This window comes from Rissa tridactyla, chromosome 3 (assembly GCF_028500815.1).
Source record: "Rissa tridactyla isolate bRisTri1 chromosome 3, bRisTri1.patW.cur.20221130, whole genome shotgun sequence".
Taxonomy (NCBI): domain Eukaryota; kingdom Metazoa; phylum Chordata; class Aves; order Charadriiformes; family Laridae; genus Rissa; species Rissa tridactyla.
In genome coordinates, this window is record NC_071468.1 from 124,467,982 (window position 1) to 124,494,706 (window position 26,725).

The window sequence follows — 26,725 nt, forward strand, 5'->3', positions numbered from 1 at the left end:
GGAAATAAGGCGACATTCAAATAGTGAAATGCATTTCTCCCTGGAACAATGCACCCAAAGCCACATCCCTTTCCCAAGGGCTTCACATCAAGGATAGACATTTTCCCCAAAGATATACCAAAGCCCAAAGAGCTGTGCAAGGTCGGTGATGAACTTACAGACTTATAGCTGAGGAGGGGGTCAGACTGTGCGATAATAACGGCCCCTCCAAGCACTGCATGGTTGGCTTGCACTGATAAACCATCCCCTAGCTATGAAGACTGAACAGATATTGTAAATACTACGCCGAAGTGGAGCTTTAATGTGATCAATCATCTAAGATAAAATGGCACTTATTTTTACTTGTAACTTAAATCAATTTGTAGCTAATTAGTTGTCTGACTAAGCCACAAAGACTACAAGATACTAAAATAAAATACATTCCATGTGTATAGACATAACCAATTGCTCCTGTTGCTGTTGTTATTTGTAATGTACTTCGCATGCGCAAACTTACTTCTCAAGGGTCCGTCACTGATTTTTTAAAACCCTCTGGCAAGTCGCACTTGCTGAGATTCACTAACTCAATGAGTAGCAAACAAGGCAAGAAATCTAATTTAATAAACAACTGTGGTATGATGATCGAGCTTAACAATCTTGTCTTTGTCTGAAAGGAAGTCTACTAAATAAAAAATGATCTCTGCTTGGCCATCTAAAAGTTCCACAATGTCACATGTGCTTAACTTTCCTTCATTTTCTGAAATGTCTTCCTAATTTTGTCTGTCATGACATTCCGTCTCTCTTTGTTACCGTAACACCACAGTTATACACGTTCGGCTTCAGATAAGAATGAGAAAATACAAATAAGTATTTTAATAATGATGCTATACATATTGGAAGATATTACATACTGCTAAATCAAAAGCCAGTCTTACAAGGGACTGTCAGCATTGCTGCCATTGATTTTAGCTACACTGGATGCACATTAGACTCCGAAAAAGATTTCTGCTGAGACAACGAGCCAACCTCTGATCTTCGGTGCACCAGGATGCTTCCACTGAAGTCAAGAAATTCATTCCAAGTTTGTAATAATGCAACTAAAATCACAAACAATCTCCACAGGCTTCATGTCATTCACCTTGCCTACAAGGTCCCAGGTAATTCAACAGGACTTAAACACATTTGTTAAGCACCCTTCAAAATCAGTATCTGCCATAAATTGTCATAATACATTATAAAACCACTGAGATTTGAATGACCGCTATCTTTGTTACATTTTCACAGAAAAAAAAATAATGAATAAAGCTCTTGGCATTCTGGATTGGATGGATTAAAGCAATATTTATTACCACTAATGGATGCATTTCAGGATCAAATTTCCCGTAAAAATTCTCTACAAAGAATTTTGTCAGAATAAGACATTTTTTTCACCCGTACCAAACTCCATTTTTAAGACTTGCATATGATTTTTGCTTCAATTCCAAATTAAACCAGTGAATCAGGTTTGTCTAAATCTTCACTACTGGAAGAAGAAATAATTCCTACGGAACACCAGCTGCACATCTTCAGAACAAGCTGGATCTTCTAGGCAAGGGAATGATGATTGCCTACAACTGTTCTTCTGCAAGATGTCTTACAGTCACTCTCTGTGCAAAAACCTGCCAATTTAGGGACAGAATTTAGGGTAGATCCAGGAGATAGGTTTTTTCCTCAAGGCTATAAGATATGGTGAAATCTGTAAGTAGGGCATGAAGCTTCTTTTCATTCTAAGATGAGATGATAACCAGGTTGCTTCTTAAAGATGTTAACAAAATACATTAACACTGAGGAATGAGGTCTCTGACGGGAAGAAAGACCTTCACCAACTCTTTCAGAAACTTTGCAAGGAAAGAATGAAATAACACAGAAAAAGCCTTCTCTGCAGCTGCAATGACAAGTAGAGACGCTTTGAGTGATCTCAGGCCCATTTCTCTTCAACAGATAGTTCAAGAAAAAGCTTCCAGAGGCCCAAAAGCAGAACATCACCTTACATGTAGCATTAGACCTGGCCCACTTCGTCACAAAGCACGTCCAGAGGACTCGTTCCCCGTGTTGATCAGAATCTCAGTAAGTAGAGATAACCAGGCAAAACTACCCAATGTCCCTGCCGTGATGTGGAGGTGACCTAAAAAAAAAGCCCAGGCAATTTACCTGATTTGTCTCATGTAAGAAGGTTCAGAGCAGAGGCAAGTCCTTGACCTCCATGCCAAGTCCTCCAAGATTCTGACACCAGAACCCCGTTGGACCAGCTCAGGGTTTGCAAGATCACCCCATTTCATCTGGTTGTGCTTTACTGTTATCAGTGGTGCAAGACAGAAACTGGCAAAAAATTTTTTTCTATCTATCTCCCTGAGCAGAAACACATCCAACAGGAACAGGAACAAATATACCCTGGAGTCAAAGGGCTGGCACTTGCTGTTGATACCCGAGACAAAGAAAATCGGCTGCCATGCTGAGAACAGCCTTAAAATCTCTCATCAAAGAGAAGTATAGATAGAGAGGGTGATTTTTGAACTGATAGAAAAGCATAGAATTTGCACAGCTCTGGCAAGATACAAAAATATGTGGTTTTAGCTAGGGCTGCATGGTGCCAAAGAGTATAAGCCCAAAGCACAGTGCCCACGTGAGCGCTGGCCAGTCCTTGTAAACTCTGGTCTCTGGAGAACCAGTGAGGACGAGGGCATTTGGAGCTCCAAATGTGTTTAGATCTTGGGCATGGATCATATTTAGGAATGTCACTTTGGCCGACCAAAGCACCTCAGTGGTTCTCAGGCTGGACCACTCTAGAGAACATAAAATTTCCTCACTGTGCCAGCGGAGAGCAGAACATCAACTAATCAAAAAATGCCCTAAAGAGCTGAGCGCTTGCTCTGACTTATATGAAGCAGAAATTTGTGGCCACAGGACCGTAGATGGAAAGGACAGGGAACTGCGATGGTCTCTCAGATCCTGCAAAATGAACGATTCCCAGGTTGAGACTGCCACGCAAAACAACACACTGTCAATGGAAAAAAATATTATTTGTCAAAATGTAGATAACAGTCAAAGAAATGGCTCTAAAAAGTCCTCTTACCAACATTTTGGTATCTTCTGATGCACCTGGGTAGGAATGACTTGGCATCAAAGTAGTAAATACTTGCTCTCCTTTGATTTGAATGGTCAGAATATATGAAATCATCCCTGCTTCTGTTCAGCTGGTCAGTGCTTTGTCCTTCAGAGTTTCTCCACCTTGTCAAATCTACAGTGTCTTCTTGGCTGGGGCAAAGAGTTGCCCGTTTCAAGCAGTCACACTGCTGTTGTGCTACAGTTGGAGTTTCTGTTGAGATGCACCTTAGGTAGGTCATTGTCCTTCCTGCCTAACTCCAGCGTATCTTGAGGTCAATAAGAAATAGGAACATCCACATGCTTTAGAAATGGAGAATTAATTGCAAACAAGCAGTTTTGTTTCAAAAGGGTGATTTTTGAATATATTGCCTACAGAAGGCTAAAGCGAAATATATTTTATTTATTTCATTGGCTAAATCAGGGATTTCTTTTGAAGACTCAACCCTCTAATGACTTGAAAGTAATACTTATACAACACTCCTTATCTTCTCTCCATTTAAAAATAATAAAAAAATGTAATGGCATCATTCGTCAACCTCGCTATTCTCAGAGGATCCCAAGCATAATGGAGATAAATGACCAAGGTCTGTTAGACTCTTCTGTGCCACCCAGTGAAATTTTAAAGGGCAGTTCGTAGCTCTTATTTTTATCTTTTTTTTTTTTCTGTGATTTATAGACTTCTCTGCAGCTGTCACTTATTTTCTTATACCCGCAGAAACCTGATATACTGATTGGTCATTTTCTTTCCCCCAATCAATCCTTGCTGAGTTAAGACTAATAAAACTCCTTCTTCCAGCTCATCGTATAATTATTTAGTAAAAATCAATTGCACCATGTCACCCCGGCTTGATGTCATCACTCACTGTAATGATTACATCTATACAGCTTAAAAGTTGCCAAGGGAAAGTAAAACTCTTTATAGCATATGATTAAAGGAGAAAAATGTTAATAGAAAAGAAGTTAGTTCCAGTGCTGTGGATTGAGAGTTCTTGATAATTTTCAAGGTGCTGGGGTGCAGGAAGGATAAATGAAATAAAAAAGAGTTTCTTCAGAAGGTTACAATACATTAATGAGCTTGTACATATTAAAGAAAACTTTTATATTGTCAATAGACCAAAAGGTTTACAAAGCTTTCAATATACATGGTTTTCAGTATCAGGGAGGAAACTACAGTTTTGGTCTTCCCCATTTGCTTTGGGATCAAGACAGCAAATCCTAGCTTTCCCTAGAGATTCTGACATGTCCATATACTTCGAACATCCCAGCTATAGCAATGTTTTTAACAATTTACGTCAGCTGCAAAAATGTCTCGTCTTTAACCTTCATCAGATCAGCCGATTACAGGTTTTCTGGTGTAGCTTTGAACCTAAAACAGAATCACAGATTTGCTGAGGTTGGAAGGGACTGGTGGAGGTCTCCAGACCAACATCCCTGCTCAGAGTAGAATCATAGAATCATAGAATTGCTGAGGTTGGAAGGGACCTTTAAGATCATCGAGTCCAACCTTTAACCTACCCTGACAAAAGCCACTTCTAAACCATGTCCCTAAGTGTCCCATCTACCCTTTTTTTAAACACCTCCAGGGATGGTGAATCCACCACCTCCCTGGGCAGCCTATTCCAATGTTTAATAACCCTTTCAGTGAAAAAGCGTTTCCTAATATCTAATCTAAACCTCCCCTGACGTAACTTGAACCCGTTTCCTCTCGTCCTATCACTTGTCACCAGGGAGAAGAGGTCAGCCCCCATCTCTCTACAACCTCCTTTCAGGTAGTTGTAGAGGGTGATAAGGTCTCCCCTCAGCCTCCTCTTCTCCAGGCTAAACAACCCCAGCTCCCTCAGTCGTTCTTCATAAGGTTTGTCCTCCAGACCCCTCACCAGCTTTGTAGCCCTTCTCTGGACACGCTCCAACACCTCAATGTCCCTCTTGTAGCGAGGGGCCCAAAACTGAACGCAGTACTTGAGGTGGGGCCTCACCAGTGCCGAGTACAGGGAGATGATCACTTCCCTAGTCCGGCTCACCACACTATTCCTGATACGGGCTAGGATGCTGTTGGCCTTCTTGGCCACCTGGGCACACTGCTGGCTCATGTTCAGCCGGCTGTCAACCAACACCCCCAGGTCCTTTTCTGCCGGGCTGCTTTCGAGCCACTCTGCCCCAATCCTGTAGCGTCCATGGGGTTGTTGTGACCCAAGTGCAGGACCCGGCACTTGGCCTTGTTGAACCTCATACCATTGGCCTCAGCCCATTGGTCCAGCCTGTCCAGATCCCTCTGCAGAGCCAACCTACCCTCAAGCAGATCAACATGTCCGCCCAGTTTAGTGTCATCTGCGAACTTACTGAGCGTGCATTCGACCCCTTCATCCAGATCATTGATAAAGATATTAAAGAGAACCATCCCCAGCACCGAGCCCTGGGGGACACCACTTGTGACCGGACACCAGCTGGATTTAACTCCATTTACCACCAGTCTCTGGGCACGGCCATCCAGCCAGTTTTTTACCCAGCAAAGAGTACACCTGTCCAGGCCATGAGCAGCCAGTTTCTCCAGGAGAATGCTGTGGGAAACAGAGTCAAAAGCTTTGCAAAAATCCAAGTAGATAACATCCACAGCTTTTCCCTCATCCACTAAGTGGGTCACCTTATCATAGAAGGATATTAGGTTTGATAGGCATGACCTGCCCTTCACAAACCCATGCTGACTGGGCCTGATCACCCTGTTCTCCTGCATGTGCCGTGTAATGGCACTGAGGAGGATCTGTTCCATGACCTTCCCAGGCACCGAGGTCAGAATGACTGGCCTGTAGTTCCCTGGATCCTCCTTCCGGCCCTTCTTGTGGATGGGTGTCACATTTGCTAATCTCCAGTCAGCTGGGACCTCCCCGGTTGTCCAGGACTGCTCATAAATGATGCAAAGTAAGTGGCCTGGCGAGCACTTCTGCCAGCTCTTTCAATACCCTTGGGTGGATCCCATCCGGCCCCATAGATTTGTGCACCTCCAGGTGCTGAAGCAGGTCCCTCACCGTTTCCCTTTGGATTACAGGGGCTTCATTCTGCTCCCCATCCCTGTCTTCTAGCTCAGGGGTCTGGGTACTCAGGGAACAATTGGTCCTACTGCTGAAGACTGAGGCAAAGACTTCATTAAGTACCTCAGCCTTTTCCTCATCCTTGGTCACTATGTTGCTGGCCCCATCTACTAGAGGACAGAGATAATCCTTAGTCCTCTTCTTATTGCTTCTTAGTAGTGTTGGCTAGAGCAGGTCGTGCAGGGCCTTGTCCAGTCCAGTTTTGAGTATCTCCAAGGACAAATACTTACGTCCTTAAGATTCCCAGTGCTGGTGTAAATGAGCTTGTTGATGATGGTCAATACAACACTCACTGTGTGAAATAACAACAGCTCTTTAAGTAGAGAGTTTTTCAGACAACGATTCTTCTTTAATGCCATAACATACCCAGAAACACTGATGGAGACACAGGAGAACACACTCCACCACTCTTTTAGCAATGGCATTTTCAGGGAATGGGATAAGTTGCTGCCATAAATTTGCTGCAACAAGAAATCTTGTGCCCACCTCCGATGGCCAATGTGCTGCTACAACAAATCCAAAATAGCAGTGGAAAAGAGTAGCTCTATAAAGCTTTGATTTTGTGGAACCTTCCACAGCAGTTATGTCCCTCTCTCTGTGTGGCCAGGCTTGACTCTGACCTACGCCACGCAGCTACACAACACCTCTGCCTTCTCCCCAGCGCTGTAGCAGTGATACCTGTGCTGCCTTTCTGTGCAGATGTGAGGAGGAAGGCCTTCTTCCTCCCTTCCACCAAAAAAGCAGAGAACTGAGATGCAGAAGGTGTTGCAAACGGGTTTGTGAGACGAGGCGAGGAACAGCCAAGAAAAGAGGTCCCATGGGACTGGTTTAAAAGGAAGTAGTCTCAGCACCACCCTGTAATGAAATTAATTTCCCTGTCAGGCCTTCTACAGCTTCCCCATCTCTTATGCAAATCCCCATCCCAACTCACTGGGTAGGAGGGCAGTTAGTACAGTGACAGAGATAAGTAGTCCATCACTGTCTGTAGACCCTAATGACATCCTGTTCAAAAGGTTTAACAGCATTGCAGTACCAAAACCCATCACAATATGACCACATTGGACAATGCCTTTAATAATATGCTTTAACTTGGTCAGCCCTGGAGTGGTTGGGCAGTCGGACTACATGATCATTGTAGGTCCCTTCCAACTGAACTATTCTGTTGTATTCTGTTCTATTCTATTCTATTCTAGATCAGAAATTAGGAAGAAATTATTTACGCTGAGGGTGGTGAGGCACTGGAACAGGTTGCCCAGAGAAGTTGTGGCTGCCCCATGCCCATGAACACCCTGGAGGTGTTCAAGGCCAGATTGGATGAGGCTTTGAGCAACCTGGTCTAGTGGGAGGTGTCCCTACCCGTGGCAGGGGGTTTGGACTAGATGATCTTGGAAGGTCCCTCTCAACCCAAACCATTCTGTGATTCACATATCATCATCACACCATACTAAATTAGTATGGCCCACCCTAGCCCATCCTAGGGAAAAGTCATCCAAGAGCTAGAAGCTGACAAGAGAAACACTCTCAGGAGATTCTTGACCTCTTTCTTGTCCCATCTGGAATAAATATCTCCTGCCCCTCTGCATTCTCCAAACCCATTTCCTGGGCATTGGTATCTACAGTTTTGGCAGCCAGCTTTATATCCAACTTGAAATAAAGGGGCAACTTTCAGAATGCATAACTCTGCAGTGGTAGGGTTTAACTTCGATCCGGCAAAATACACAGCATTTTTTCTGCTTCCAACTTTTATATTGTGCTTGTCCATATACTGGGGGTTTTTTTCGCAGTAAAGAAGCAGCACAAATATCACACATATTTCATGTAGGTCAATAACTATTGCTTTCCCCTTAGTTGTTCATAGAGCTGTTCCCACATGGTATACCAGGGACTTTATGCAGGCCTCCAACACTATCAGATTTGGGCCATGAAGAGTTACCAGGTCTCCATTTTGTCCATTAGTGGAAATGACAGGCTGTGTCCTCAAGAAGGGGTGGTAATATACCAGCCTAGGCTCTATCTCTGCCCAATTCTCTTTGCTTTTTATCAGCGTTCAGTAGTTATAAAATGCATCGCATTGCTTCTCAAGATATTTCAAATATTTTGCAAAACTGGAAAGTCTGGATGAAAATTTGGTTTGAAAGAAGAGTTCCCTGTATGCTTCGTTATTTGTTAATTCATTCAGATATAGCATTGCTTAAATGCATTTTTGAATGCTCTCTGACCTTTGAAGGAAATGCATGATCTACTTGAACCCACAAAAAACCCATAGGTTAGTTTTTGATGAGTGTCACAAAGGTTAAGTATTAAATGTCACTGGCAGACAGGAATGTTAATCCATTTCTAATTATTAATTGAAAATACATCTTTACCAGTAGTGCATAGAACAGGCAAATAGAATGGTGAATATATACAGAAGTCATCCTTAATGGCATTAAACTTATTACAGGGGACTTTTTTTTACTTAACTTTAATCAAAGGTTAAATGATCAGTTTTAGACAAGTTTCTAGACTTTTTCTGCCATAATCAGACATTAGGCCCTTTCAGAGGTCCCTTCTCCTAGAAATCTGTCTCAGGGCTGGATAAACTTAGGATGGGAGTGAAACTATTTAACAGTAATTACCAGTGCCGCTGAAACTAAGCTTCCAGGTTTAGGCAACTAAAAGATGGCCAAACATAGGTGCCTAATTTGGGGCAAGTCAACTATGCTGACTAGATCTCCACTGAAAATCGTGGGAGATTTTCATGAGACCCTCCATGCCTATGGAAACACCTAGGTTTAGGTGGCTTTCTCTCAGGCTTTATCCCACCTGACGTGTGTATGCTGGTCAGACAAATCTGACCAAAGATCATGATAGTCTTCAAAACCAAACAAATGTGTAGAGCAGAGATGTCTGGAAGAGCCTGGAGACATGGCACAGGGTATAAGGGTGCCCCACATTTTCTAAAGCACAACCGGAAGACAGGCAGAATGCGCAAGAGGATCTGGCGTGGCGAAAGACATTTCTCTTTGGGCATCTGAATTGGCTCATTTCTCCATGGACTAGCTGTGCTGTGATGCTTGCAAAAAGCTGGACAATACTGATCGTGTGATAAAATAATAAAATATAATTAAGAAACACAGCAATTCAGCTAGAGCTCAGCTATGGAATCACACAAATTTGCTATTGTTTTCTTTATGGGCCTTTTCTTTTCTCTTCATTCATCTGTTGCTCACTAATGTCTTGCCTAAATTTAGGCATGTGTTAACGCTAGGAATCTAAACCTACTATGATCCACCAGGTGTTATTGCAATAGTAATAAAAATAATTAGTGATAATAAAAATAACAGTGTTGTCATTTGCTTTTATCAGCAGATAAACTCATGGGACACCGCTCTCTCAAAACACAGACAAGTATGCTCTTATAAATATGCGAGAGAAAATTGCAGGCAGAGAAAAACAGTCATTCACTGAAAATATTGTTGTTTAGAATAGAGTCGGCTTTGACCTCTTGTACCTAATTATACATGAAAACAAAGATTAAAAGCCTACTAATAATCACCATAAACTATGATTAATGATGCCATGCTTCAGTGCCTCAGATTTCTAGACCCAAGTACAGTAAATTCACTAGCAGGTTATGTGAAGAAGAAAAGAATGTTTGGTATTACTTTGTTATGACTTTGTCTATTGCTTTCCTTGTATAAAGATTAGGAGCATTCCATCAAAAAACTTTGCAGAAAAAGACCTTCTAAGGTTGCTCTTTTCTAATTCCATAAACACACAGGAAAATCTAGATGCTGTTATTCACACCACACACCTATTGACTTCATGGATATTTGAAAGCTACTGAAAAGAGTCCTAAGCATTGAGAAGTCCAGATTTTCCTTCAGAAGCTACAAATCAACAAGCCTGAATTAAAATGAAGATTCCCTTCCTCACCCTTGATGGTTGGACTAGATGATCTGAAAGGTCCCTTCCAACCTAGGCAATTTTATGATTTTATGATCCCGTTCTCTTCCTCTCCTCGTTACAAACACAGCTATGCTATAATTACAAAATAACCCAGAAATGATCCTGAGTAAGACTATAACAGAATGAAAACATTCTCCGAAGTTGTTCTTAGCAGATAGAGGCATTAAGAACAAAAGGAATCATAGCATCATAGAATAATTTGGGCTTTAAAGGGCATCTAATCCAACCCCCTGATGTCCCCCCTGCAGTGAGCAGGGACATCTTCAACTAGATCAGGTTGCTCAGAGCCTCATCCAACCTGGCCTGGGGATGGGCCTCTCCAGGGATGGGGCCTCCACCACCTCTCTGGGCAACCTGGGCCAGGGTTTCACCACCCTCAGTGTAAAAAATTTCTTTCTTATATCTGGTCTAAATCTACACTCACTTCATGTGAGTGCTGGGTTCATTTTTCCCACAGAGTAGGAGTCACACTGTTGTCTTCACTGTCACAAAAGACTGATGCCATGGCTTTTCCCATCTTCAAGAAACCATTTTATTACTTACTGCATCAATACTGAAAGGTAAAGTTAATTTTTAGTGGTTCTGGAGAACTGGTTAGCACACCATTGTCACATGTAAAATAAGTAAGCTAAAACTATTTTAAAGGTAAGAAGAAATCAGAGTCCAGAAGGACTTTTGCCCTTGAGCCAGAATTGATTCAGCACCACTCACTTCATAATGCAAACTATTCAGCCATCTCAGCAACCACTGCACCGGCTAATAATTCCCTTCATTAAAAAAGATGCAGAGTCAAATCTCAGCTTCTCACTGTGATATGGAAAAACAACATCTCCTAAACTGGAAATATAGGTCAGAGAAAGTCTATTCAAATTTATATGGGTAAAAAGAGCTTAATATGCAAATTAACTCATGACAGCTGAAATTCCTGGGGATGCAAAACAGCCTAATAATACGCATTTATTTTTAATGCATATTTAGTTCTAGAGAAAGGACAAAGAATGGGAACAACATAACATAAGGCATTTCCCTTCGGGAAAGAAATGAAGTTGCGTTCTCAGAATGCAACATTGGTCAGCACCACTGGCAAAGACTCTCTTTGCTACTTTGCAAACAGCATAGGACACAGGTATTTATGATGCGAATAGGGGCAAGGGACCACTAAATTGGTTGCGGATGGGATGGTTAGACATCAGTCAACTATGTCCCACCATTGAGATTTCATCGGCGAGAGCAGGAATTAGACGAACCTGAAGGCAATAGAAGACACAGCCTCCTATGAAACAACTCAGTGCATATTTCTATTGTTGAGTATTCGGTCCTGTGTGAACCAATATACATTTATCTTTATTGTGTCTCAGCATATCGATTTCCATGGCTTTTTTAATTTATCAACACAGAGCTGCGTTTTATTCGTTTCCTCTAAGAGCCTCCTAGCAATGTCTTTACCACAGATTTAATTAGCATCCTCTCCACTATATTCTCCAAGTCATTAATGAAAATATTGAAGAGTATTGGACCAAGAATGGCTCCCTGAGGGGTCGGTAATTCTATTTTGAATATATTTAATATGTCTGGTGACAATGGATTTTGTATTTCTACTGGTTTTTGTTACACCTTGTAATAATGCTGAAACCATCAGGACTCTTAATAACATTTGAAATACAAGACAAAGGTGCTCTGTGCTTTAATCTGAGACTTGCAAATTTCATTCAAATTACAAAAGGGAAGAGAGTTACAGAAATGTAAAGGGAAAAAAAATTAAAAATGGTTATATTTTACACGGAGAGATTACTTTTTTCCCTTTAATCTCTAAATGAAGTTACAGGCCTGTAGCAGAATACATAATGCTGGTTTAGGGTCGCTGTAGCGTTTTTTATGTGTACAGCTGTTCTTCCACTGGTATAAGTAGACACATCTGCTCATTAGCAATACAATGTCATTTCTAGTGTCTAATTTTAATTATTTGCAGATGATAGATTCCTTATGCAATGTCTAAAAAAAGTGCAGTCCTTCAAAACTGGTGAGAAATAAATATACCCTCTGCAACTAAAATGGGTCAGCACAATGAAAACCAGATATTAAGCTGGAGAATTCATGTATCAGCACTAAGGCTAAATGCCAAACTGTTTGGAAGGTCACAGGGAGGAGAAACGGCTCATACATCTCGTCTTTATCGTGGATACACAAGACATATGGACTAAGAGATGTTCTGAATGAATCTGGCAGGTGATGAGTTTGTTGTAGTACAGATGGTCCTCAACTGCTGGAAAAATATCAGTTCTGCTTACATTTCCTGTACAAACACAGGCACGATAAGGACTTCTTCATGACAGAAAGGAGCAATGAGATTACTTACCACTAACTTTGGTTCTTTGTGTATTCACACCTAAAGAATCAATAAGGTTAGAAGCAAATTTCCAGAAGCTCCTGGGCAGCAGTGGCCATGGTGCCTTTGCCCTTCAGCCTATTGTCAGAGGGCAACCAAAACTATGGAGTCCCGGCTTCCTCTCAGCTCCTTCCACTAGTTCAAAAATCCAAACAGAAAGCCAGAAGCAGCGACGAAAAAGGATGGGATCTGTGCACAACAGGGGGTCACCCCAGAGAACCGTAGTTGTAGCGAGGTTATCTCTTGTGGGCTGGAAAGGACCAGGTGCTCTTGACAAACCCGGGGAGCAGAACTACCAAAACAAGCATTCATTTTGGATCGTATTCAAGAGAGAAAAGAGCTAAAGGAGGCAAGTGGACTTCTCATTGCCCCAAACATGTTTACAAGAGAAGGAAATAGTGTTTATTTTGTCTTCGGGTTGCCTTCTGTAGAGCCACTGAAAGCAACAGGGAGCCCTCCTTTAAAGTTGCCTTGGATTGGGCTGAAATCCCTGACACATGTAGGACTTCAGCCACACACAGGGTCAGGATAATGACGAACAGTAATATGCTTTATAGGAATCACATTTTGCACCACGACAAACAGAGTTCTCAGGTATCGGATAGGTTTTTCCAAAGGCTTGGAGAAATAGTTTCCAACCCCCCACAAAGAGCGGCCAAACTTCCTGATCAGATAAAACATGACACCTTCCTCCCTGAACGTAAGCACAGTTGGGTTTCGCAATTGGCTCCCACACGACAGGACGGTGCTGATGCCAGACGGGTGGTCCCACTAGCAGTCACGCTCCTGGCAATTTATGTCCTGGCTGAAAATTACATTTCACTTCAATTCATGCAGGGTTAATTTTCAGCTTGATGAGAGAATTTTGTGATTGCCAGTGTCAACACAACGAGAGAGGCTGTATCCTGCAGACAGGTCAGGGAGAGGGAAGAAAATTGCCCTTTTCCCTAAGAGCCAAGTCAAAGATTAGCTCACGGCAATCGTGAAACTACAGGCTGAGGCACAACACAGACAAACTTGTGGTCTGGAAGCCCACATCCCTCTGGACACACAGCATGGAGGTGCCAGCAGAACCACCGGCAGGGTGCAATTAGAAGGAGAGGGTCAGGCTCATATCGTAAAAATCAGGAAGGCTCTGAGGACGGCCTCGCAGCGCAAAAATGGGGCAATACAGAATCTGCCCTACACCTCTATAGACTTTAGAAAAATAAAATTATATACACAGTGAATAGCTGTAAGATTCTTTTGCTGTATTTTCAGCATATCACATTCGTTCTCTTTTTCTGTATCAGTGACAAAGAAGCAACCACCTCAAGCACTTATAGAGCTATACAGAGCAATCCTCTTATAGATAAGATCATTCCTAGGAGAGAAGGAATGCTGATCTGTGCGTCAGAGGCTGAACAGAGTTGACAACCATATGTCACTTGGCAGAAGTCGGGGGTTTGTTTGTTGCTCTTTCAGTATCCCAAATGTAATGAATTATAAAATAGAGTCTAAATTAATAGTCAAGCAGGACTTTATCAGGGCCCCACACTTAGGAGATGCTCATCTGGGAGAATCTCTTTCAACTCATAGACTGTTTGACTTGATCAAAGGTTCTTGCTTTTCAATAGACTTCTGTATAATACTCAGACTCAAGAGCTTCACGAAACAAGAGCCAGGCTGGCTCCCAGAGAACATTTGAATCCCAGTGAGATGTCAGTCTCATCTTGAAGGCAGGAGGTCCAACTGTTTGGAACGCAGGAACTTTTGAATATTAATATACTCACGCAATAATGAATGATAGGACTGCCAGTCTGTACTCGTTAGCAACTTGGTACCGTCTAGATTGATATTTGAAAGGTCTTTAACTGCAACAGAATGTACATATTTGATGTTTAATGACATTAGAACAATTAGACAAGTCCATAATCTCTGATGGGGGTAGGAGGGCTTAAATGGCGTTAACCCTTCTGCAGAAAAGATAAGACAATGCCACAGACAAAGCTTTTACACTTTTGAGTGTTATACTCCAGAAGACCAGCCTTCGCCATCTATATGAGACACTGGATTCATCCAAAGAGTGTGCTGAATTTCATGAATAAGAAATCTTCCTAATTTTTCTGCTTAGTGAAAAACTTCTCTTTGACAGACTGAGTCCAGCATTCCGCTAAGGCGGGCTAAATAAGACTTGCTGTGCGCACATAGCTCAAGAAAGGAGAAGAATATCATAGGTCAGAGAGATAACTCTCAGTATCTTTACATAAAACCACATTTCCCATAGCAAGCTAAAAGCCAGGAGTAAATACAAATAAAGGCAAAGGAACAATTCTACCTTAAGGATCCTATCTTAAGGAGGGGTTCAAGGCCAGGTTGGCCGGGGCTTGGAGCAACCTGTGCTGGTGGGAGGTGTCCCTGCCCAGGGCAGGGGGGTGGAACTGGATGATCTTTAAGGTCCCTTCCAACCCAAACCATTCATGATTCTATGATTCTACTGCTTACTACTAAAAATTGAAAGGGCATATAAGCCTACCATCCCTATCATAGAAAACCAAGAAACTTGAAATTGGGACCTTGTGGTTTAGGTTTTCTTTAAATCAAGGAAGGTGGCAGAGATGTGATAAGCTTTGCAAAGTTCTTGAACAGAGATTAGCATTAAGCAACCATAAAAACATAGAGGTAAAGCAACCCATCCAAGTCTGGGGTATGCAAAGTCTTCAGAGAAGACTACCATCTTCTCTGTGGATAAAATGATGCTCTCACTTTTGGCAAATTATTACAGAAGAACCACTTTGAACTTCTACCGAGCCGAGCTTAGATAAAGGCTTAGGTATGTTTACACCAAGCACTGCAGTGCCACATGGATGCCTGAGACAGTTGTGAATGACTTGGGTACCTACACAGCACAGCATTATGCGGAGATATTAGCTCACTTCTCAGAAGGAATACAGCCACGTTAGCGTGGCTCTGTGCCTGGGCTAATTAGGTGATGTTTCCCCAGTTGCCAGAAATCAAAGTGTGAATCATACATCTGCCAGCATACAACCTTCTTCTGAAAGCACAGGCTGGAACTATTTGGAACCTCAGTTATGTGAGAATGCAAGGTGACTATAAAGACACAATGTTGTCATTTTACTTTGTTTTAAAGCCAGAAGGAATCATAAATTCATCTGATCTGACCTGTTATCATAACTATTACGTTTCATCCACACACCATTGTGTCCAGCACATGAATTTCAGTCGGGACTGAAGTCCTTTAGAGACTGACCTATTGTTTGTGTGCCACAGGCAGAGCCCAACCATACGCTGTCAAAGCCAAGACTACGGACATGGCAGATGACTGATCAGGTGGTACTTGCCCAGATTATTTCAGCAGAAATCCATTCCTCATACTGCTCTGGAAGCTGAAGAATCCTATAGTCCTGGCCGTGAGTTCCCAACTCCGGCAATCAGGATCAATCCCGACATGTGAGCAAGACACATGAACCAATTATCTAGAAATAGGATTCTCAGCCATATCAAAACAACCAGCCCGTTACAAAGAAGCCAGCCTCTGGTGACGGCCAATGTCTGACAATCCAAAGAAAACAGAACAAAAAAAAGACATAAAACCAACCACTGGTAGGATAGGGAGAAAAAACCCCTTCCTGACCCCGATGAGCAAACCACAGAGGCCCTGATGCATGATTTGAAGATGGTCATTGCCTTAACACAGAGCTGCAAGTATTTCAAGGATGGTGCAGACAAATTGCTCTGAACACAACTATAAAGGAAGGAGTTGAAAAGGGAGGCTCATAAATCAACAGATCCCAGTATAGGCCACCGCACTTGACACACAGACATAGAAATTCTTCTCATGACTTCAATCAAGCGCCTCTTTTAAAATGATAAATGATCTCATCTTAAAGACTCGAAAGGATGGTGATGGAAAAAATATTCCAACGTTTAATTACACTGAGAGCTGTGAAACTATTTTATTCCAAGGTGGAACTTTTCAATCTTCATCTTCCAACTACTGGAACTTGTTATGGCTTTCCAGTGGTGGGGTCATCAGCCTCACTACCAGGTATCTGCTCCTCACTTAAACACCTGTAAAAATTACCTGATCACAGCGTTCAACTAGTTTATTCATAGCACCAGGCCATTTTTCTAGGCTCTAGATCCTTTTTCTGTCCCTCCTTTGAATCTCTGTAGAGATATCTCTGTAGAATTCCTGGTACGTCAGAAGCTGGACTAAGTGTTCTGAGATTTTACTGACTCTGCATAGAGAAAAAAGCTTTCGTGTTCCTGACTAAGGCTTCCCTTTTCATACAGGCAGGAGTTGCAATAGCCATTTTTGTCTTTGCGTTGTGCTCTGGGCTCACTGGAAGCCATTTATCCACAACAGCCCCGGGATCCTTCTCGGAGTTACTCTTTCCCAGGATGGTTATCACATTTTGAAGGTATCATCTGCATTTTTTGTTCCCAGATGTAGTAACAAGTGGCATAATTATGATAGCTGTTAAAATATTGAAATGAGTTACTGTGTGCAATATTTCTGGGAAATGGTAGAAAGGATGATGTTTATTGAAACTATATAAACATGTAAAATGTTTTCTCAACACAGTTTCCCATTTATGTTTGCACAGATGCGTGTAATGTCATCACTAAGCCTCTTCCAAGAAAGATAAATTAAATCAAAAGGTTCGAATAAGGCAAATAGCTAGAATGCCTTGCTGGTGCCTCTACACACCATCTCTTACCTCCTTTTGTTCCCTTTTGCTAATCATAAAAGATATTCACTGCCATTGAAAAACATAAAAAAAAAACCACAAAACCAAAAAATTTTATGAAGGATAAAGGTCCTTGGCAGAAATAAAATGACCAGCTCTGAAGCCGCAAAGAAATATGCTTTAATTTAAGAGACAAAAGATAGCATTACAGAAGAAATTGTCATAATCAAAGTTGAAAAAAAATTTCTATTGTCTCCTGTGCCTCTCTGTGGGAATTTTCCCAGCACAGACAGCTGTAAAGGAGGAGGGGTATTGTGAGTTTCTGTACTCTCATTCTCTCTCTTCCTCTCTTTCTCTGTCAATAAATGTCTGCAATCATATTCTCGAGCTCCAGTGTGATTTCAAGGTTCATCTCTTCCATGCAGCTCAAACACTAATTATCCCAGCTGTAATTAGTAAGATAATTAAATACTGGCTCACTCATCACTCTACCTTGTGTCGGGTCATGATTCTCCCAGAAGACCTTGAGCAGTTTCTCAAAGCTGATGTTTTCTGGCTGATATACTACTCGTACAGCCTCTGTGTGGCCAGTTTTACCTTAAAAGACAAAATAAATTCAGATGTTATTAGTGAGAATTAGCTAGTGCACATCTAGTTTTTAATACCTGAGATTCAAAGCACAATCCTTTTGTTTTCCTTTTTTTTTTTTCCCCTAAATGTGTTTTGATTTACCATCATTTATACTTAAGCTTTTTCACACAATATTTTATATACGTGCCAACCCTAAGATGTCTGCTAGTTTGGACAAGGCCATCATGAAATAAACTATCCAGAGAGGCAATAAGGTAAGACAGTGATGTTATTACAGTAGTTTGTCAGCTTACAGGAAAAAAAGTGAATAGTTCTTAAATATTTGTAACTGACAACTAGTGAAACATTTAAAAATATTCTAAATACCACATTAAAATATGAAAACTTGTATATCTAAGTTGTCATGACAGTGTAAAACTTTGTTGCCATCTGATAAGCTAAGGATAAAATAATTGATTGTGAAAACAAATTTCACGGGCATGTTTACACAAGATCACACAAATAATTTCAAACTATTCCACATCAGCCAAACCACTGATGCCAACAGGCTTCAAAAAGAGTCAAAGAGAGCCCGACTGAACTTCGTGACAGCAGATGAAGTTCAAGGAAGATTAGCACGTGTTACAGCACATTAAAACACATTATTCCTATTTTTCAGTTACATTATGCGCACGATGTTTTTCATTCTTTACGTGTCTAATCACTCATGATATTACTGAAAAATCCAGCTCCACAAAATGTGAAAGACCGGGACACATAATTCACATCAACTGTAACTAATATTTAGATTGATGAGTGCTCAGGCACCTCAGGGTGAAAGTCCATTGCACTGAGTGCTACACAAGCATTTTCTCTTTTATAAATATTATATATTTCACGATTTATAAATGTAGGCATATTCGTTGTCATAATATATGCATGAATGGAGAAAAAAAAACTTCAGTTCTTCAGTTAAATCATAATAAGTAACTACTAAACAAAAGTAAACTGGACAGCCAGATCTGCCTTTTGGTGGGCACATAATAAGCTCCTTGATCCGAGTAGCGGTTTTTCACTATTATACCAGCATAAACTTCAGATTTATTCAACTGACTTAATAGAATTGTTGAATTTCATGCGGTGCAACAACCAGCTGAATCTGGCCCAGCGACGGGTTCTGAATTAGCTGTCACCAAACAAGAAAAATCAGAGTCTAGGAGTAACTGAGGAGCGTTCAGTAGAAACACCAATTTAGCACCCAGAGAAATTTTAATTAAAAAAAAAAAAAAAGTAGAAAGAAATAAAAAGGATGCTGGGATATATTAAAGAGACATAACAGGGAAAAGTATGACAGCATTATATCAGTTAATGGGGCACCTGAAATGAAGAAAACCACAATGAGGCACCGAGGGGTGGGCTAGCTATTAAAAGGGATTTAAAAGACTGGGATTAAATTTAGTCCGGAATGCAGAGGAGTAAAAGGGGACACATCTGGGATATCTGTAATGAAAATTTTGATAAAATCAAATTGGTTCCTATCTAGTGTGCTTCACAATACAACAAAGATAAGCTCACTGAGATTAAAAGACAAAAATGTACAACATTCACGCAACCCATGGCTAAAGCCATGCCATCCTGTCCACCAGGATACTGTCCAGGCAAACGATGGCCCAATTCCTCTCTCACATTCCTACGCCTATTGAAGTCCATGGAAGCAACTCATTATCTGAAGGCAAATTCTCATGTTAAGTTAACAGAAAGGGATCATACATTTAGGAGAATAAAAATACAAGTTACAGATAATTGGCTTAATAATAAAGTGAAATGGTCTTTCTATATGGCGTGAACCGATGTCCAGCTCAGATCAGGGATGGAATTTATTCCAGATTTCATGGTTTAATATAGACTATCAGTGAAAGTAACGGGTTTTGCCTTAGCTGAAGCCCAGGGTGGGAATTTTGTTGCGATTTGAGATAAAGAAGGAGAGCAAATGGACAGTGGCCTGTCCAGCTCTCGCAAGCCTCCATCATGTAACTAAGAAGAGGTTAAGGAGTGGCTTCTGACTTTAATTCTTTTTTTTATTTATTTTTTTAAGCCAATGTGAACCTTATGAAAGGTTCTTATCACTCAGGAGCAAATTGCTTGTCTAAGATGACTAGCTTCAGATCACAAGAGTTTCTTAAACAACTTCAAAACAACAGAGGCATTACCTTTCCTCTCAATTGAAGCAGCAATTACATCTTGTCAACACCGTCTGCTCTGACTAATCCAGAAGTTCAAAGAATCAGCTTTCTTCTTTCCCTCTGAATAAGGAAATAATGGTGCTACTCTGAGAACTACAGTCTGACCTCGAGAAAAAAAAGCCTCAGATGTGTGACTAACAGACTGTTAGAACCTAGAGCATATTTAAAATCAATATTCATCCTCAGAAGAAAAGCAAGGAGGTAATGCTGCTGGTCCTATCAGATTCACCTCTCATTTTCCTCAAAGCCCTTCCACAATCTGATGGATTTTCTTTCAGAATACAGCGCGGCTATTTCTACTGACAACAATCTTCATCATTTGCGGTGAGCGCTCCTACTTCCCAACAATTTTAGTGGAAACCACACCAATCAACTGGGGACAGGTGAGCAAACAGACAGGTAAAAGGCTCCCTGTGGGACAGATTAAAGATAAGATTTCCTAGAAGAAGCACAGGGAGAAAATGGTATTAGGAGACAGAAAAAGAACAAGAGCCGTCTCTCTTCCTCACAAGAAGGAATCAAAAGATGCCATGAGGTTACCCTAAGTAGCATGTGGAAACTACCACCTTATCAGTGCCAAACGTGACTCAGCTGCAGCCAAAGTGGCAAAAGAGAGCTTAAATTGGGCTCTCCCTATTTATCCTTTTATTTCACTTTTCGTCTTAGGCTTAAGTTCAACTATAAAAACAGAATAACCATGTTTCAGTTTGGGTTTCAGACATGTGGTACAGTACAGCGACAAAAGAACAGAGCGGGCTTCAAACCAGCTAACCACTCCTCTGTACTGGGGGGCTGGTGGACGGCCAGCTTCACATGAGCCAGCAGTGTGCCCAGGTGGCCAAGAAGGCCAACAGCATGCTGGCTTGTATCAGGAACAGCGTGGCCAGCAGGAGCAGGGAAGTGATGGTGCCTCTGTACTCGGCACTGGTGAGGCCTCACCTCGAGTGCTGTGTTCAGTTCTGGGCCCCTCTGTACAAGAGGGACATTGAGGTGCTGGAGCGTGTCCAGAGGAGAGCTACCAGGCTGGTGAGGGGTCTGGAGACCAGGGCATATGAGGAGAGGCTGAGGGAGCTGGGCATGTTCAGCTTGGAGAAGAGGAGGCTGAGGGGAGACCTCATTGCCCTCTACAACTCCCTGAAAGGAGGGTGGAGAGAGGTGGGGGTTGGCCTCTTCTCCCAGGGGAATAATGACAGGACCAGAGGAAATGGTCTGAAGCTGCGGCAGGGGAGGTTTAGGTTAGATATTAGGGAGAATTCCTTTACTGCAAGAGTGGTCAGGCACTGGGACAGCCTGCCCAGGGAGGGGGTTGAGTCACCATCCCTGGAGGTATTTAAGAAACGTCTAGATGTGGCACTTCAGGGCATGCTCTAGTGACAGAGACTGTAGGTTGTTTGTTTGTGGGGTTTTTTTGTGTGTGTGTATGGTTGGACTCGATGATCTCAAAGGTCCTTTCCAACCATGAAGATTCTATGATTCTATGATTTCTAATCAAATCTTTTTTGTAAGATTTCTTAAAACGGAGAGGCGGTAATCAAAGAGAAACAATAAACCTACTAGTTCTCAAAAAAGCTGCATGTCTTTCAACGAGAAATTTAGCAGGCTAACACTGAACAGCTGAAACGACAGAAAATGATCAGTGAGAGATGCTATTCTTTCAGTGATATTCAGTTCTTCGCCTTAGTACTTCTTTCAAAATTTCTCATGAAAGGCCCATTTATATTAAGTCAGAGTGCTGGCGTCCTCAGTTCACCTATTGCTTTTAATTAGCTGATTTTTAATATTCCACTGCAAAAGCACGCTTCACTTTAAGTTCCAAAAGTTTTAACAACTATGAACATTTCTAGAAGCCTTCTCCCAAAAAAAGCTTGAAGTTTGAGCCACGTTTTTTTTAAATAATTTATTGAAACGCTAAATATAATTTCATTTGCCGTTAACTGTGCAAATAGAAATCCTTTATTTATAGGTGCCATTATCGGATTTCCAGTTATGGTGCTCAGTTCTCCTTCAGCTGTTGAAGGAGCTTAGCCATTGAAGAACCTCGCTGCAGATGATAAGACTTTATTACACCGTGGCAGAGAGGGCTGTGTGCCAACAGCAGATTGTCTGTTTATCCTATATCCATTTCCCACTTAGAAAACACAGCCACTCTCAGAGGATTAGCTACAGTGAGCTCTTTCAGTGGGGATTCAAACTCTGGCAAAAATGTTCCTGTAAAGAGCAAGAGAAAAAGACATCTGAGTGACACCTCAGTGCTCCTTTTCCATTTTTTTTCTTCCTAATAGTGTTTAGATTTTCACCTTCTTAATCATCTCCCAGGTGAGTGCCCAAGCCGACGGATTAGGGAAGCGTACTCATTCTTTTTAACTTGCTGTATCCCGTAAGCATTTAATTATTTGCGGCAAAGTGGAACAACTTCAAAGGGCTGGCTTGAGAGCACCTCACCGCTGAATCCCCAGCTGCCCAGGAGCTACGCATCCGCTCCATGACATCTCCAGCTAGTCCAGCCCTGGGTGAATTAAGTTATAAAATTCAAGCAATGCCAAAACTATTCCCTCCTGCCCCACTTCTTCAATAAAAAAACACTTGCCTCTCTTTACCGGCTGAAATAAAAGGCCTAAAACTAGTAAATGTCTAAATATAATTAAATAGGTGGCAGATCTTCAGCTGATGCACATTTCAGAGCTTATTGATTTTGGAGCTAAAACAATTTGTACTAGCTAAAGTCTAGGCCCTAGTGAATATGCAAAGTATTACATGAAAAAGTATTAGGTCTTTTGAGCATCTGTTTCTCCAAACTAGCCTGGGAATTTTTATTATGTTGTAGTTATTGCTAATAACATTTCCAGTTTCTTCCTAAAATAGCAATGCGATAAATAAAGAAAGGGTTCAAGGCTAACACATTGAGAACCCACAGTTTGGGGATCTACTTAACATTTACCTTTCCACCTTTAAAGTAACGAAATAATCACAGATTGATCGAGTATTAAGAAGGGTCCATTATGCTAATTATACTTCCAGCCTAACACAGAGGAGAGAATTTCACTGGAGCAGACCCATGTTTTGTACTTAGAAAAGCAACAGCCCTTGACTCAAAGAACCCGGCGGACAGAAAATCCACCAGAAGTCAAGGTAACTGAAGGGAGTGAAATTTCATGTTGAAATTCCATCTCAACACGAGGAAAAGCTTCTTTCCTGTGAGGGTGGCAGAGACCTGCACAGGCTGCCCAGAGAGGTGGTGGAGTCTCCGTCTCTGGAGACATTCCAACCCCGCCTGGACGCGTTCCTGTGCCACCTGCTCTGGCCGGGGGTTGGACGGGATGATCTCCAGAGGTCACAGAATCACAGACCGGCAGGAGTTGGAAGGGCCCTCTGGAGGTCATCCCGTCCAATCCCCGGCCAGAGCAGGGTCACCCAGAGCAGGTGGCACAGGAACGCGTCCAGGCGGGGTCAGAATGTCTCCCGTTCCAACCCCTGCCATTCTGTGACTCTGTGATTGTCTGAGTGGTTAATACCTCTCACTTTTAAAACAAGCAAATAATAAAAACAAAGACAACAGACATTTCATTTATTACCTGAGTTAATATATTTAAATATCTTTCTGTGCAGTCAAAGACGGCTAGGAAGTCATCCCTTACCTTTTTTTGGTGAATATTTTAAGTGAATTGATCTTTCTAGTTAATCTGGTGGGCACCCATTTTTTTTTTTATTTTTGAGACCATAAGAATGTCCTAGTTCAGACCATCAGCCTGTCTTTGGCCACGGCCATAAGCCCAACGGCCTTTATCTGAATGTGGCTCCCGCTGCCTCCTCCCGAGAGCCCCTTGTCCTCCTGCTTGCAGAGATGCTGAGCAGCCCGTCCCCACGCTGCGCCTCCTGCCACTCATGGTTTCCTGACTACTCCGCAGTTTTCCAGCGTGATTTTCCCACTGTTCAGAAGACACCGTGAAATATATCAGGTATACAATGGCACTAATGTGCCTACATTTTTTTAACTTTCTTTATATTTCCAACAACTTTAATGACTTTGTTAGCATGGAACTAGGAGATAATGTTTGGTTTATTATCCACTGTGAATTTCTGCTTTACAAAATATAATGCTTTACCTTCTCTGTGTGATCCACGCTCTTCTATACAGTTGCATTGAAATATGTCAATCTTATACAGCAAGAAGCCAATTTATCACCAGGGGCCAGCCAATCCTGCGTTCGTTAATCAAAATAATATTTTCTATACATTCTAGAAACTTCTGCCTGGACCACAGGAAATCACGGCTCTTCTAGTGCCTACAGAGAGTAGCTCATACAGCAGCTACAATGTGATGTGGTGCATGCAGCTAAAGAGAGAATTCTAACTTATATTTATTTGTTTTAGTAGAGGACAGATTAGTCACACAGTAAATGAAGATTTAAAAAGATAAGAACATTTGCTGCTAGAGCAATGGCCTGCTGTAAAATGCATTTCTGGTGACTGTTGGAGACACCTGATTTTTTACACCATCAAATCAAAATTAAGAGAATAAAGGTGACAGTGAAAAATGGGGTACAAAGTGCTGTTATTGGTAATTTCACAGAAAATCATATTTTTCAGTAAAACAGGCTGAATTAATTTAAAATAAAGGAGATTGTAGTTTGAACAAATATTGGTTTTTTCTAAAAATCTGCAAAACTACTAAATTAACTTGTTTCTCATTTGCACGTATTTAAAATTTATATGATACAGCTATAAAAAGTTCTTGCTTTTGTTTGTTAAAATCCTACGTATTCTTTAACAGCAAATCGGCTTTGAAAATCAGACACTGAACAGAACATCTGAAAGGAAGACCACCATTACTGACACTTTTTCTATTCTTATTTTTAAAATAGCTGTAGACTGAAGAACCCATAAAAGGAAGAAAACCCAACCCAACAATTATATAGCCTACAGGAGAAAAGGAGACAGCAAAACTTTACTATCTTGTTGACAGGTTATGTCCTCATCAGGCTGAATGGCCCCACTGGAAGCACTTCAGGAGGGATTACTTTGGGCTCTCTCTGGACTGAGCGCTTTTCACAGTCGGAGTGCATTAAGGGTCCTCCTACAGAGTATATTCTGATTTAACTTTGTTCAGAAGGATTCTCAGGTTCAAAAAATATCCCAGGTTCAAAAAATATTCATGCAGAAGTCAGTGGAAAGCTCCTTTAGCGTTTGTGTTGGGACAAAGGTCCGCATCCCCGGGAAATCGGTTTGGTTGTGATCCGTGCTATGGGATATCTCGGTTTTGGGTCGTGTTGCTTTGCCAGCCAGAGATCACTGAACTGCACGAGCCACATCATCTTAAGGATCAGTCTGACACTGCTCCTGGTCAACAAAACAGAGTATCTCACGCGGCATTCAACCGAAGAAAAAACGTTGAAGATAGGCATATAATTAACGCCAGTCAACATGGTTGTATGGAATATAGGTCTTGTCAGCCAAACTCGATTTCATTCTCTCATGAAATTACAAGTCTAGTTGTAATAAATGTAGGATGTAATAGCATGGATGTAATAGACTTAATTAATGCATTTGACTTATTACTTCATGACAGTCTGATTAAAAAATTAGCACTATACAATATCGATAGTGCACATGTTAAAAGGATTAAGAATTGTCTAAATGACAGTTCTAAAAAAAATTATTTAAAGGGAACACGCATTGAATGGCAGCATTTTTATCCATCCTCTGCAGGGATTGGTACCAAGTCTGCTGCTGTTAAAGTCTTTCATCAGTAATTTTAAAGAAATAAAAAGTCTCAACTTACAGAATCTGTGGATAACTGAGATGAGCAGGTTGATAGGATGGTCTTAGAAAGCGATCAGTTGCCGCGCTGGACCCATTCAACCAAAAACGTATTAAAAACAGTCGTATGTAAAATCTCTACTGAAGGGAACAAGTGGCACACACCACACCTGCAAATGGGGAGCAATCCTTGAGGAAAGCACAAGGGTGGCAGTAGACGAGCAAGTAAATATGGAATTTTGTTGCAACATCGCAATAAAAGGGCAGAGTGACTGAATTGGGATGCCTAAGTGAAAACGAGGTTGGTAGGAACAGCACTGGAGAGATCAATCCTGACGTTAAGTAGATCCTCAAAAACAGTTTCAGTGACAGCCACGAAGAGCATGATACATTTAGCCTTTCAAAAAGAAAACCTAGAGGTTTTTAATTAAAGGATATGAGCATCTTCTCAGGAAGAGAATGACTGCCTGCAAAAGCGGTCTTTGAACAAGCAATGAAAAGGCATATCAAGAGCCAGTGGCAGGGACAGAAAGCAGGGAAATTCAAATGGAAAAGCAGGCATGTATTTTAAATACTGCAGATGGTTATCTGCTACAAAACACCACACTGCTCAATTACACCATGGGATCGTTCGGCGCTCCTAAAACCCTATGTTCTATAAACCAAGGGAAGTGGTCGATTCTTCCTCTCCTGATGTTTTCAACTCAAATCAGATTTCCTTCCGGGGGAGCCACTTCAGACAAATACCAGTCCAACTTAAAGGAAAAAGTTATAGGGCTTAATAAAATAGTAACGGGATGAAACGTAATGACCTACAATATAAAAGATGTCAAATTAAATAATGCAGTGAGCCCTTACCAGCCTTAAATGCTGTGAATATATGAGTGAATTGCCCCTCGTTTTCCTTTGTTCACT

At 41.4% G+C, this 26,725-nt stretch overlaps 1 protein-coding gene across 1 annotated transcript in view; it reads right to left on the reverse strand.

The window, feature by feature from the left end:
* MSRA (methionine sulfoxide reductase A) overlaps positions 1-26,725 on the reverse strand; it is a 313,580-nt gene that overhangs the window by 106,576 nt on the left and 180,279 nt on the right. The window contains exon 4 of the mRNA XM_054196583.1: positions 17,733-17,837. Within this exon, the coding sequence (XP_054052558.1) occupies positions 17,733-17,837 (105 nt within the window). The remainder of the gene's footprint in view (positions 1-17,732; positions 17,838-26,725) is intronic.